Below are 15,383 nucleotides of genomic sequence, written 5' to 3'. Positions count from 1 at the left end.
TGCAGCTCATCCTTATTTTGGAGACTCTGTATATCGTTATTAAGTTACTATTTATACATTAAATAACCAGGTATTAAAGCCGCAAATAAACCTATTGCCAAGCATAACAAAACTATTTTTAGTATTATTTATTTACGATTTTCCATATTATTAAAATGAAATAAAAATTTCGTTTGATTCGCCCGGACTAATACGATCAACGACACGGGTTACCTCTCGTTTGAACAACCCTATCCATCTCCGCCAACGTTGCCAAATCTTGCCGCACACAAATTGTATAATAAAATTTGATTAATTTATTTTTGAAACCATATTTATGATAATAATGAAGTAAAATTTCGATATCATTAATACACACATTATCGATTGAATTCTAGAAAATAAGGTTTCGTGATAACTGATATAGAACGCCGAAATTTTTCAATAGTACGTACAATGCGTCAACCCTGGAATAATTGTTTATATGTTTACATTGTTGTCATATCTAAACAAAATTCCATGAATGAATAATGTGAATAATATGACTCAAACGTCAGTGTCATTGCATTGCGGGCAGTCGTCTTCGTCCGGCAGAATGTGATGTTTGCAAATAGACCTTTTTTCACAGTACGCCCAAACCCATTGTTTTGTGATTTATAGGAAAAAGAATACAAGAAAAAAACAACGAGTTCGTATCCTGCCATTTTCGTAATGTAGCGAGTCGGAGAATATTGTGGGAATATTTAGTGTTTAGAAATAAGCCAACGCCTGAAGATGGGATTAGCATTTGCCAAGGGGACGGACAGCGATGTCGCCGATGCACCGGAATCAACAGTTTCCACAGCTAAATTGCACGGCAGGCAAGCAAGCATTAGGCAAAGTACCATTAAGGCTAAATCTAAACAAGCTATGCCTGACCCCGGTGAGCTGGAGAGGAGATTTACCAAAGTTTTGGTAAGCTAGACTTGTGTTTTTAATAGTGCCTTATCAAGGTCAAAAGCTTCTATTCTAGCCAGGAATTTATTTAAAAAAAACAATACTGCAGCAATTCTTAGTTGTCTTCTCTCTATGTGGTAGGCAGAGAAATATTTGATCCAGTTTAATATTAATTCTGCCTCTTAGAAGTTTTCTTTTTAGTCTAAAAGTAAATTTATTTATTTATTCATGCCAAAAAGTACAATCTCTTACATAAGTCAAAATACTGAAAAAAAAGTATTACAATAATAAAACAAAAATGAAATGAAATATATCTTTATTAAGTAGGTACATCTAATATACATAAAAACAAAACTATACTAAATAAGTAACTTAACTAGGTAACAACAAAAAAAAAATAAATAAAAAATAATAATAAGCACAATTTCACCCTCTTGAAAGAAAAACAAACAAATAAATGAATTTCCACCAACCACATTAGTTTATTGCCCTAATTCGCCAATTTCCAAATTAATTTATATTATTCAAACTAATTTATATTATTCATATAATTCTTTAGAACAGTTTTAAACCGATCAAGAGATTGTGATTCCTTTATTTCTCGAGGAAGACTATTATATTTTTGAAAACCTTTAAAAAACAAAGAATTCATGGTACTTCTAAAATTTGCTATTGGAATAAAAATATCATCACTATTTCTTGTAGGGTAATCATGGACATTTCTATTAAAAGTAATGAACTTTTTGAAATAAGGTGGCGCTAAATTATTTACAATCCTATATATAAAAATCATAGAAAGAAAGCAAAACCTTCTCTCATCAGAAAACCAATTTAGAGTGTTGAGCATAAAGGATATTGGTGTGAGGCGGTGTGCATTTAATATCACCCTCATGCCCCAATTCTGAAGTCTGTTAGTCTGGTTTATATTAAATAAATACTGCACTGAGGCACAAAAGTCAAAATGTGGTTGAATGATAGTATTATAAACCATTAATTTAGATTGGTAAGATAGGCTTGTTGATATTCTACTAAAAAAGAACATTTTTTTTGAAATTTTCTTTTCAATGTAATCACAATGAGTTTTAAAGTTAAGCAAATTATCAAGTTGCAGACCCAAATATTTCATACATGTTACAAATTCAATGTGTTCATTGTTAATTAATAATTGAGGACTAATATCCACAATTTTCCGATATTTATACTTAGATGTAAATATTATTGCTTTAGTTTTCACCACATTTAACTTTAACTTCCTTGAGGTACTCCCATATTGATATTTAGTTCAGTAGACTCATTTCCATTAAACCTTTCTCTCTGTTTTCGATTACTTAGATAGTCAACAAACCAGTTATAAACAATACCAGCAAAGCCATAGTTCTTTAATTTTTGTAATAATATGTCCCTATCAATAGTTTCAAAAGTTCTCCTTAAGTCCAAGAACACCCCAACCACATATTTATTATTATCAAGATCAGTTTTTATTTTAGATAAGGTCAATTGAAGGGCTGATTCACATGAATGCCCATGACGAAAACCTGATTGATTAGTCATCAAAATTTCATTACTTGTAATATATTCCAAGATTTGATCATATACTGCCATTTCTATAACTTTTTCAATAGGAGGTAAAGTATTTATTGGTCTAAATTCACTGGCATTTATTGTATTATTGACCTTTGGAATTGGAATAATTGTGCTAGATTTTAGTTTTTCAGGGATTTCACCAGAGCTAAGAGATGTATTCAATAAATTCAATATAACATGACCAATAGTTTCAAATAAAGATTTTAAAATTTTTGCATTTAGTATTTCATGTATTGAACATTTATTGTCAAGTTTATTAATTATTTTTTGAGCATCAGATAAAGTCAATAACTTAAATTTAGACATTTCGAAATTTAAATTGGGATCAATATTATTCCATTTCTGTTGGCTTGATTGGCTTACTTTCATTAATTTGTTCAATACTAGCAACAAAATAAAAATTAAATATTTTTGCAATTTCCGAGCTATCTGTAAAGACTCTCTGTTCACCCTCACCATTAAAGAAAATTGAATTTGGAACTTTAGAAACCCCTCCATTAATTACACTCTTCAATGTCCTCCACATTTCTTTGGGATTACCCTTAAAGATGTCTATCTTCTCAAAATAGTAATGTTCTTTCTTCAATCTCAAAAGATTAACAACATTATTCCTATGAGCTTTGAACTCCTGCCATTTATTTGGTCTTTCAATATCATTTGAATTTATAAAAATTTTATATGCCTTGTCTCGAATTTTAATTTTATCAAAAACCTCATTATCAAACCAAGGCAAATTAGATTTGTATTTGCAATTCTTGATAGGAGCAATGTCATTAATCACCTTATAACAATTTTCCAATAATTCATTAAAAATAACTTCAACATTGACAGAGTTCAATTTCCAATTACATTCAAACAATTTTAACCCTATAATGCTAAGATTTTTCTCACTTATATTTCTATACTTTTTGACCTGTTCATGTACATATAATTTATTGCAGAGGTTAACACTAATAACAGAATGGTCAGTAATTTTTGGAGTATCATGCACCTCCACCAATAAGTTATTTTGATTTGTGAGCACATAATCAACCAAGGTAGCACTAACATCCGTTATTCCAGTTTGTACAGTGATTAATTGACTCACTCCATAGGATGTAAACAAATTTTTCAACTTAATACTATAAAAGCTGTTATTAAGAAAATTAACGTTGAAATCACCCAGTAAAACACATTTATTATTTTTAGAAAGTACAGAATCACATATATCTTCAAATCCCTCAATGAACTGTGAATCTGAGTTAAATGAATATATAATAAGCTAAAAAAAATACATCAATGATCAAGTGTTAAGCCCTAAGTAAAACTAACAAATACAAAGCAGCTTTACCAAAAATACAATAGCAAATTGCACATTGCCCACTTTATTCACAAAATTATATATAAAATAGATATTTGAATTTTAGGCCTATAATACATTTGAAATCCCTGTTCCTCTTAATGCATTAAGTTCATCAAAACTATAAGGAACTGGTGGTACCACATATTATTTTAATCTTCTCTTTAAGAAGCTTAGCTCTAATATTCAATGGTACTAAATTATATACCGGGTGACACAGGAAAAAGGGAACACTTAATAACTATTTTACTTGTCAAGATGAACCACTTTTGAAACAAGTTTTCTGTTCCCAATAATTTGGTATGATTATTTTTAAAATTGGTCGATAAATAAGCCCATAAGAAGAAAAAATTAAGTCATATAAATAAAGGCATTTAATTTGAATTTTAAGTAGCATAGAAGGCTTTAATTTCTTGACTAGGAGGCTGCACTTTGACTTGATGCATTCTTGAATTATTTTTCCAATGACATAATACCTGACATCTTGTCAAGTTCAATTATTATTAATCATTCAAATGAATTTGCTGCAGTATTTTCAAAGAATTCTTGTGTTTACTAATATATGAAATGTTCTCTGACTGTATTTCTGAAAAGCTGATTTAAGTAATAAAACACAATGAAATATTTTTCCGCGATTACTTAATTAAAAATTAAAATTTTTAATACATTTATGGCACCTTTTTCCTATGAGTATAAAACAGAAAGTAGCAAATGTGATATCATTATTTACAGAATATTATTTTCTATCAAAAGACATAATATACCAATTGTCCCATTTAAAATAGTTAGTGTCACTTCCTGTTAAATCAGAAGTAAAAAAAAAATAACAGAATAACAAAAAATGCTCTTATGACTACTCCATCAATATACCAATTTTCATTTATCTTGAAAAGTAAAAAAGTTAATGAGTGTTCCCTTTTTCCTCTGTCACCCAGTATATTAATTTTAATTTTTTTAAATTTCTTTATCCTCCTTTAAAACACAAAATAATTGTTATTACATTTAAAGAGTGCTTACCGCTGATAAAAACTAATGCTAAATACCTACATAAAAAACTGAACCTAGAAAAAATAAAACAAGTAGGTAAATAAAATGTTAAGACTATAGAAGAATTTAAAAAGTCTATATCACACTTAATTATGAAATAGTTACATTCTTCCAAGATCTTATTTATAGGTAAATAATCTGTCTTATTAGACAGTACAGAACATGAAATTTAATATTATTTTTAAGAAAGAAGTCTTTATGTTTAGCCTGATTTACAACATAATAAATAAAAAGGGCTAAATACAAATTTCTCCTATTATCAAGTCACTGAATTTTAAAACAAGTTAACATAGTATTACAGGAAATCATAGCAAACTTTTTGACATAAAGGAACCTTAAGAATTGCTTTTGAACCTGTTCAATCAGATCAACATTGAATTTGACTTGTGGCGCTGCATATAATAGAGGCCTACTCCAAGAGAACTTTTAAGCTTAGTGTATTGGAATATCATTCTTGAGGTTTCAATTCTCTTAAAAAATGTTGACTAATCAATTAAGAAGCCAATATGATCTGATAATGTTCTTGATTTAATCTACAGACATCTATCATGAGATCCTCAGGTGGAATCTGTGTGCAATAGATTGTCACACAGTCATTGACAGCTTCAGTGCATTCCACTTGTTAACTTGGGATAATTCCTCCAGTATTGGGAGAGTGCTAATAAGTCAAAAGCGCATTTTACATATGATGTTTAGACTTTCCTTTTTGGAGTGCACATGTCAAGTATATAAAGATCTTTCCAACCATATGAGATCTGGAGGTCTTAATTTTTATAAAACTGGAACTGCAGATAAATTATACATCTTTGTTACCCAGTTGTCGCAGGTACAGGATGTGAGAATGGTGACTTGGTCCAGAAGAACTATATGTAATATTGTTTTTTTTACTTCAATTGTGAATTCACCAATAAATTTTGTTGAAATTTTGGAAAAAGCTGTTTAATTAGATACATTGATTAGTCTCATAGATTTATCTCATTTCTCAAATAAGTGATTCAATTGTTCTCCTCTTTGTACTTTAATTATATATATAATTTATAAAAGAAATACTAAGCTTTAACTGGAGTTAAAAATTACTTATATATCAAGATGTAAATTCAAAATAAGCTTCATTGTTTTGTAGGTAAGCTTTTACAAATGATTGAAGAGCATTTTCCATTTACCACAAAAACTGTACTTACTACAAATAATAAACAAAAAAATGGTTCTCAATGGAACTTAGTTCTATCAGAGACAATTTTTGATTTTTATTCAATTTTCAAACAGTAATCCACATATGGATTGTTAAAATTTTAATAAAAACCTTTGAAATCAGTTTAAAACAGTAATATTAAAAGAACAAAAGAAATATGTGAAAAATAAAATTATTACTGGCTCATCAGAGATATTTGGAAAATAATAAATCAAGTAAAATCAAAAAATAGAAAAAAATTTAATTCAATAACAACATGACCTTAATAACTTTTTTACATATTTGGAATTAGATATAAATTTTGACAAAAAGGAGCTTTAGAACCATTTGTACCCAAGAAGCAAAATGTTGTTCCTCTAGTTTTTTTGCTCTTTTTGTTGAGTTAGAGATATCTGATTTGATTAATACTGTATAAAACATATGATATACTTTGCCTAAGTAATAAATTCACAAAAATAATAAGAGATGGTTTGGTACCTGCAGTAACCATCGTAGGGTGATTTTCTGTTAAAACTTCCAATATCAGTTGTTCCGGTTCAATCCAAAATAATTTAACAATTTCAAAAAGAATGACAGCTTTTCTCTCTGAAAATGATTTATTTTCAGCATTTTATTTTGGTTCTAGAGAAGGTCTTTCCATCTAATGCAATAGTGGAATGCTTCCAATTTTGGGATCATTATTGTTTCTGCTAAAAATTCAAATGATTTGTCTCTGCAGTTGAATTCTCAATAAGTTCAATATAAGGATGAAACCACATTTTATGCATCCCGTGTGGACTCTCAAACCTGGGTGAGCTGACACTGCTATGGAACGAACAAGGTGACAAAAAAAGTGGTTTAGTGTTGCATTGTTGCTAAATATGGAAAACCTTCAATATTTAATTCTCCTTAAGACTCATCTCAGAATGCTATTAAATTTTTTGGTATCTACCTGAATATGGATTTAAAGTTTAAACAACACATAGAAAATGGATTTTTTTTTGGGGAAAGCTCTACGGATGTTTCCACTGTTTTTAAACAACAAAAACTAATTAGGTTAATTGCAAAACTATTATACAGTGAGTCATGTAGAATTCACTTTAAAAAACTCCATATTTTCAGTATTATAATAAAAATTATCAGTGCCCCCACTTTTAATTTTTAACAACCTATCTAAATTTATGACTCATGAAAATTTAAATTCATATAACATTAGGACAAAGTCCTTAATAGTTTTGTAATTACTTCTATTAAATTATATAATTTAATCTAATATTTTTTAGACACCATAAAGGTTATAGACTTCAAAAAATTTAAGATAGGGATAAAGAACATATTAATTTCTCTGTGCCCTTTACATATTACATTTTTTTTTGAGAAACCACTGGAAATTGAATAATGACCATGTCTTTCAATGTTTTATAAATTGTCTTTATATTTTTCTTCTTTTCTATAAATTGTGTTTATTTTTTGCAAAAACTGTAAAGTTGTAATTGAAGCAAATAAACGTTTTTGAATTGATTGATACTGGCAGTGATGACAGAGGACTTGATTCTTGTTCTTTATTTGTTATTCTTGTTTTTATCAATGTATTATATAGATTGCAGACAAGGAAAGCAAGATAAGCTACTTTACCATTAATAATTATTTCTAAGCCAACATGCATTACTGAAAGCAGTTTAACTGATAGTGATAAACATGCTAGTAAGCTTTTATATAATTGTTTAATAGATACTGTTAATGTTGTTTATATAGTAGTCCAATAATGTTTTATGTGAACAGTTTAAGATGTAATAAGTAAAGTTTGTGGGTTTCTTGTCATCTGGATGTTCCACATTCATCAAGAGAGATTACCACATTTAGGAATCTTATTATTTATTACAAAACTTCCTAGTGTCTCTTTACTTAATCTTTGTTAATTAAAGGGAAATTTTTAAATGAGCATCGAGTATTATGGATGTACAACAAAATGTGGTAACTATTTTAACTAACATGGCAACTTTTATATTTCTGTATATCAAATAAATTTATCGGTGAACAAACTTAAGGAATCATTATATTTTTAATCTACATCAGCTACATCAAATGCTGTTTTGCTCTATCGTGTAGAGGCTGCCCATAACTACGAGTCGATTGGAATTCGTTCTGATTACGGAATAAGTCAGGAAGTTAAGACAGAAATAAACAAACTATTTGATTTACATTTGAAGCCTAAAGCTATTTTAAAAAGTCTTAGTAAGATGGAGGGAGTAAAATTACCATCAATGAAACAATTGGACAATTATCTATCAAGTCGTAGACGTGTTAAATACGGTTCCTCAACTATAAGTCTAGGAGAACTGGAGCGATCGATATTAAATCATACAGCAGTTCCCGAGGACATAAAGCAAGTGTTTGTACTTTCTTATTATATATTCGAGGATGAATCAATGTCCTTTAGCTTTGCATTGTCTACAAAACATTTACTGGGGTTAGCAGAACGTCATGCAAATATTATCCATGCTGATGCGACATACAAGTTGATTTGGCAAGGGTTTCCGGTATTAGTTGTAGGAACTACAGATAAACATAGAAAATTTCATCCGATACGTCTAGGAGTAAAAGAACAGGTTTTGTTTGTATACGGACATTCTCTACAACCGTCGGTATTAGTTTGTGATGCCGCAAAGAGCATCCAAAATGCTTTTACAGAAGTCTTTGGTCCTGAACCCATTGTGAGAATGTGTTGGGCACATGCAAAAGCAAAAATGCAAACCAGGGTTGAACAAACTTGCTCAGACAAAAACGCCCGAAAGAATATATTACAAGACATTGATGCTTTACAGTCCGTTACTTCTCCTGAACATTTTACTAGCGCATCACAGCTTTTTATGAGGAAATGGAAAACCCAAACTAATTTTATTAAATACTTCAAAGAAGAGTGGTTACCTCAAAATCGCAATTGGTACCTAGGTGCTGCCCCAGGATCACCAGCCACAAACAACGCACTGGAATTTCCTTTGTCCCGTTTTCTGGTTATCGCATCGGAGATGGTTAACGAATGGTCCTGCAAAACTACAGAGGAGTCCTTTTCAATTACTCCGCTTATTAACTGATTGGACAAAAGCATATCAATGGGCAAAATTAGACAAAAAAATAAAGGTGTTAGATGCTGACACGAAGTGTGTCTATATAGTACCAGGAGGTCAAGTATTGGATCTTCAGGCTGAAAAACCTTGGGAAACTTCTGATTAATTCAAAGAATTTTTTTTTTCCACTTGGAGAGTAACAATTCCCAAAGAAAAAGATGATTGGATGAATAGTAGCTGCAATTGTCCACAGTTTTTTAAGATGTATATGTGCAAACATCTTCTGGGGCTAGCAATTAGATTAAAATATACAGTTCCGCCTGTAGAGGCAAAAAATATCCATATTGGACAAAAAAGAAAGCGTGGACGTCCATCAAAATCCAAACCTGCTTTGGTAATTCAGTGATGTTTTTAATTTATTGAAGTCTTATTAATAATTTGTTTAATGTTCACTCTTTTTTGTTTTGTCGTTCAAATACTATTTTAAAAATGGCATTTTTTGTTTTATAAATAGAAGACAATGAAGTATATTTGTGATGCCTATTTTTGTTTTATTTTATGCTCACTAGCTTTTGTCATATTATAAAGTATGAAGTTCAAACAGTTTTTAAAAGCTTTATTATTTAAATAGCTATCCAGATTAGTATAAAACAGTTGACAATATTAACTTTATTAGATGCTAAAGATTAGATGCTCAATAAGTATTTTTGTTGCTCCACCCAGTTTTTAAATGTGCTAAAAAATATAAAAACTGATGTTCGATTAAATACTACCCTTAATTAAATTGTTGATCTAATCTGACAAATAATATCAGATCATATGTTTCTTCTTTGAATATTTTTCTACTCTATATTCCATGACTCAGTTTCATCAACCACTCCATTTTGTTATTGATGTTTTATTTTAGTTATCAGTCCAATTTCATAATATTCTTGTAGTTTTGGCTTATATTGGGCTGTCTTGAGGGTTCGACAAAGATTAATAGTTACATACTTTATATTAAAAACTAATTATATATTATATCTATAAATAGAAATAGATTATAATCAAACATACTAATATAAAAGTGAACAAAGATCTCTTCTCCTCAGAATATAAATGAGTATATTAATCTTTATTAATCTTTTAATGTACATACATATAAATTTTTTACTTCCTGTAGGTGTAATAAAAATTATTGTTTTACTTTAAAAAAATCTTATTTGTTATCAATGTATTATATAATGTTTCAAAGTATGATTTGTTATTTCAATGTTAATTTTTTTACACTTGAGAAACAAGAGATATGAGAGAGGACTTTTATATCTTTTTGTTGTAAATTGTAGTAGTTGGAATTTCTTCTGAAATATATCATTTGCTAAATTAAACCTTTCTTGGGTAAACTCAATATTGTGATGCTCCATGTGAAGTTTACTTACACACTTAGAAAATTATTTGTGATAAAAAATTTAACATACATTATTACATACAGAAAATTAAACATTTTGATATATATCTAATTTAGATAGAGATCCAAACAGTTATGGATATAAAAACTATATTTGAAATACACCCTATTGCACAAAATTAAATAAATAGGTACCTTTCAACTATCTTAACTAATTTTAATCTGATATCAAAACAAGCAATAATTAAACTAATAATGATAGAGGGATTAAGTCTAATATTTACAGTGGAGCCCCAATACACAGGAAAAGGTGATTAAGTAATCTTATGTAGAACAATTACTTAATAGTGTTTACATGGGACAAACAAACATTCTTAATAAATATAGATGATATAGTATAGTCTAAAACTTTCTCATGACATAATTTATTTAGTTCTAATTTGACAAGAAATGGTATCTATCTAGATATCTGATTGCATTATGTAAAGGTTAAAATACCAATATGGATGAATGAATTAGCAAATTTAATTTCGTTCTGTATGGTTTAATTCATATGAATTTAAATATACAGAAGGTTTGCAAATGACTTAGCATACTTGAATTATCTCAAAAATCACTCAAACAAATCTATTATCACAATTAGTAAACTGACTAAAATTATGTGTATGGGCAAAACCACCAAACCTCACATTTTATCAAAATCTCATCTAAATATCCTTTTTACGAACAAATTGTTTTTTTGTTTTGGTGATACATATTAAGCCTTGATCTCAATGCATAAAACATTTTCTGAGGTCAATATGATGCCAAGTTCACTCTTTGTCTCAGACTGATTCAGAAAATAATTTAATACAAAGTATTTAACATATATTGTGGCATACAGAGAATTATATCTTTTGCCTTACAGGGGTCTTGATAAATGGTAAACACTATCCAAACTGTTATGGATATTAAAAAGTGTATTTGAAAAACCCTCTATTCCATAAAAGAAACATCAGTACCTTTGAACTGCATATTGAACTCTCTTCTGATATTAATCTGACACCAAAACAAGCAATAACTCTAATAATTATTGAAGTATTAAGTCTAATTTACGTTAGAATCCTAATACACAGGAAAAGGTGATTAAGTAATCTTATACCAATTACTTAAAAATGTTTACAAGGGACAAACAAACATTCTTAAGAAATGTGGTATTGTACAAAATTTTCTGATGACTTAATATATTTAATTCTAATTGAACATAAAATGGTATCTATCTAGGTAATATCTGATTGATTTATATAAAGGTTAAAATACCAATACAAATATCCTTTTAAGGATAAAATAAAACCTGAATTTAAACAAGCAAGTCAAAAATAACGAGTTACTTAATACACATTATTATAAAAGTGACGCGATTTAGCACACATTAATTAGTAATTTAAAATCAGAGGATGATGACTCAGAGTGTCAGGAGGTCAATGCCAAATCCCTTTCAATTTCAAATGTTAATGTAATTTAGCAAGATAATCAAGAGGAAAAAGTATGCCAACTGTGTAACAATTATTTAGTGATGATTATTTTTTTTTTGAATTATAAATAGGAATTTTATAATATATAAGGCTTGTACAAAAATAATTCAGAATTCTTTTTTCTTTCAGGCTTCTATGGATCTTCCCCCAGATAAGGCGAAATTACTAAAAAGCTATGATTCCGAAAAAAAATGGGACATTATCTGTGATCAGGTTTGTAATGTGCATAATTTTTATATGATTTTATTATTTCAATCAGTCTAAATTAGAATCAATTTGACCTACATTCTTTGGCTATTTGGTAATCAACTAAAATTGATAATACTGTTGTAGTAGTTTGTATTTGCTATGGTAAAATTTGGTATTGTTTTCAGTTTAATTGCGACAGTATTTGCCACAGTTTATGATCAACGACAAAAAATACTGGTGCTATTTGGGTGAATTCCATTAGTTTATCCAAGGTTAAACTATTTACTTTATTTATACTAATTTTGTATATTAGTCATCTACAAATATGTGTATATGATATTATAAATATTTAGAATATTTTCTAGGTAGGTCTCTTTTGGTGCACAGTGTGTATCATTTTTTTATTTTATCACACTCTCTATAAACTTGTCCTTTGGAAATAAGAACTTTACAGAAAAGCTGGTTCTGATTCTAACTCATGACATTTGAAACTGCATAGATTTCTGATTGCAAGCTTCTGAGTACTCAGTAATGATTAAAAAAAAATATATATATATATATATATATATATATATATATATATATATCTTGAGTGGCTCAATCAATGCAGATTAGGTGAACAACTTTTGGTCAGTAATTTTTATCTCACATTATTTAGATTCCATGAAACTAATACCCACTCTCCAAAGCACCCAATACAAAACACTGAAATTCTATAGGACTTTAAAACAGTTGATCTGGAACCCACTAAGTGTTAACAAAAAATTTATATTATAATTCAAAAAATGATGAATGTATGTTTTCTAAAACCTACTCTTCATACACAGGATGGAGCACAAGAAAGGCTTGTACATTTGCAATTCCAAGATCTTTCAGTGTTAATTTATATATAAAATAGACATTAAGATAATGTATTCCAGGTTTTTGCAGTACCAAGCACCCTATACTAATAAATATTTCCATTAACTGAATCATTATCATCATCGTTATTTTTATCGCCTGTTTTCAATTGATAATCAAGTTGCATACCGATTATAAATAACGTTAATGTCCCATTCCGTGGTGGGCTCAACAATTCATCGTAAAAGCATAATCGCCCATTCAAATACCCGAAATCGAAAACACAAACGACAAAAGGCGGCGAATGAGTCAACGATCTTGTCTCGTTATTAATTCTAGACGTTTTTTTTTCCAAGAGATATCAGATTGTTTCCTCACATCTGGCGCCCATACTTGTTGATTTCCTTAGTCATTTTTATTATTTGTTTATCGCGTGGAATTAAGTAAATATGCATATTTTACGACTATATGAAAAAGGATTATACGTTTAATTACGTTTCTCCGAGTTTTTCGCTTTTAGGATATTTTTAAAACAGATGCTGAGGGTTACTTCCTTTCCGTTTCTAAAATTGGAAGTCGTAAAACCCAAGTGGGCTTTTTATAAGCTCCTTTATTGTGTAATATTTATGTTGATATAACACGTTTAGCTGTGGTAAGAGTTTTATAAGTCAGCCACATCCTTATTCTATTATCTGTTTACGACAACTGATTTAAATTGTCGAACAATAGATCGCCTTGTTCTTGCCTTGTTATAAGTGCAAATTTGTTCCAGTTTATATTTAGCTATATAAAGGGTGTTATAAATTCACTTATATGCAGCAATTAGTCTAGACCAATTTATTCAATCTTCATAAGGGGCAATATTACTTGCAACTCTTACTACATTGGATTCTTACTTCGACTTGTCCCTGGAGGCTTAAATTGACAATTGTTGGATTTCTAAATACAAATATGCTGCTAGATCACACATGTTACAATTGCTCTAACTTTACCTAGGGCGAAATTGATGATATTCATTTATTTATTCGTTTTTTTAAATTGCTGTTATGTAATTTGCAGTCTGTTCTTACTACACTGGATTTATGAAAAAAATATTTAAACTTTGAATTATTTTCGATTCTTCAGCAAAAAATGTTAATATTATAAGGCATATAACAGCTACCTTCTTAATACGGATTGGGATAGTTTATTCTCATCTGATGTTAAGGCTAATGTGGACTGTTTGTATAGTGTATTGGGCAACGCTCTCACCTATTTTGTACCTATCATAAATATTAGCAATAAATTCAAGTTTCTAATATGGTTCAGCACAGAATTGAAATCAAATGTATTGCAAAAAAGATTGGCACATGCAAAGTATAAACAGTCTAAAGCCATTGAAGACTATGAAATGTTCAGTCTCTTCATCTTAGAGCAATCTGTAAAATCAGGCCGATCAGTGCTAGTCAGACTATATTGAGCAAACCCAATCTTCTATTTCCAGTGACCCTAAATATTTCTGGAAATATATAAGAGATAAGAGACAAAATAACAGTATTCCATTTACTGTGAACTATTTAGATGCAATGGCCATGAAATAGCATCTTTATTTGCACAATATTTTTCTTCTGTCTACTATCCTCATGAATTTGATGTTCAAGAATTTATGCAGCCTGATATTGCATGTTCATTAATGAAATGCATTTACGAATATCTGAAGTCTTTGAAAAGTTAACCAATGTCAATGTTAATTAGGGCCCTGGGCCTGACTGTATTCCAGCTGTCTTCATAAAACACTGTGCTTTTGCTTTGGCACGTCCACTATGGCTGATTTATAATTTGTCTTTTAAGACAGGTAGTTTTCCAACCTCATGGAAGTTAAATTATTTGACTCCTATATTTAAGAATATTGGTCAGAGGGATGATGTGAAAAACTATCGTCCTGTTTCTCTGGCTTGTCACTTTGCAAAGGTTCTTGAAAGTTTTGTCACAGATTTTTTCATCAGAGAAATTTAAAAACATAATCTCAACTAAGCAGCATGGGTTTGTGAGGGGTAGGTCCATTACCACTAATTTGTTGCTTTACCAAACAGCTTTGTCGGGGGCCTTCTCCATTCTCTCCTGGTTACGAAATTGTCACTCTATGGCATCGGAATGTCATGGCGTCTGTCTGGAAGAACACAGATTGTAAAGATAAATAACTTTTATTCTAGTCCTTTTCCAGTGACTTCTCGGGTTCCTTAGGGTGCCCATCTTGTTCCTTTTTTGTTTAACCGTTTTATTAATGATGTTCATTGTTTTGATTATTGTCATGTGTTACTTTTTGCTGATGATGTTAAGATTTTTAGAA

At 29.6% G+C, this 15,383-nt stretch overlaps 1 protein-coding gene across 1 annotated transcript in view; it reads left to right on the top strand.

Moving 5' to 3' along the window:
• The first annotated feature begins 526 nt into the window (after window positions 1-526).
• Window positions 527-15,383, top strand: part of LOC126742014 (formin-like protein) — a 63,635-nt gene continuing 48,778 nt past the window's right edge. Inside the window, exons 1-2 of the mRNA XM_050448538.1 lie at window positions 527-933; window positions 12,155-12,238. Coding sequence (XP_050304495.1) covers window positions 754-933; window positions 12,155-12,238 — 264 coding nt within the window. The 5' untranslated portion in view covers window positions 527-753. The remainder of the gene's footprint in view (window positions 934-12,154; window positions 12,239-15,383) is intronic.

Source organism: Anthonomus grandis, chromosome 11 (assembly GCF_022605725.1).
Source record: "Anthonomus grandis grandis chromosome 11, icAntGran1.3, whole genome shotgun sequence".
NCBI classification, from domain to species: domain Eukaryota; kingdom Metazoa; phylum Arthropoda; class Insecta; order Coleoptera; family Curculionidae; genus Anthonomus; species Anthonomus grandis.
This window is presented reverse-complemented; position numbering and strand designations above follow the sequence as displayed.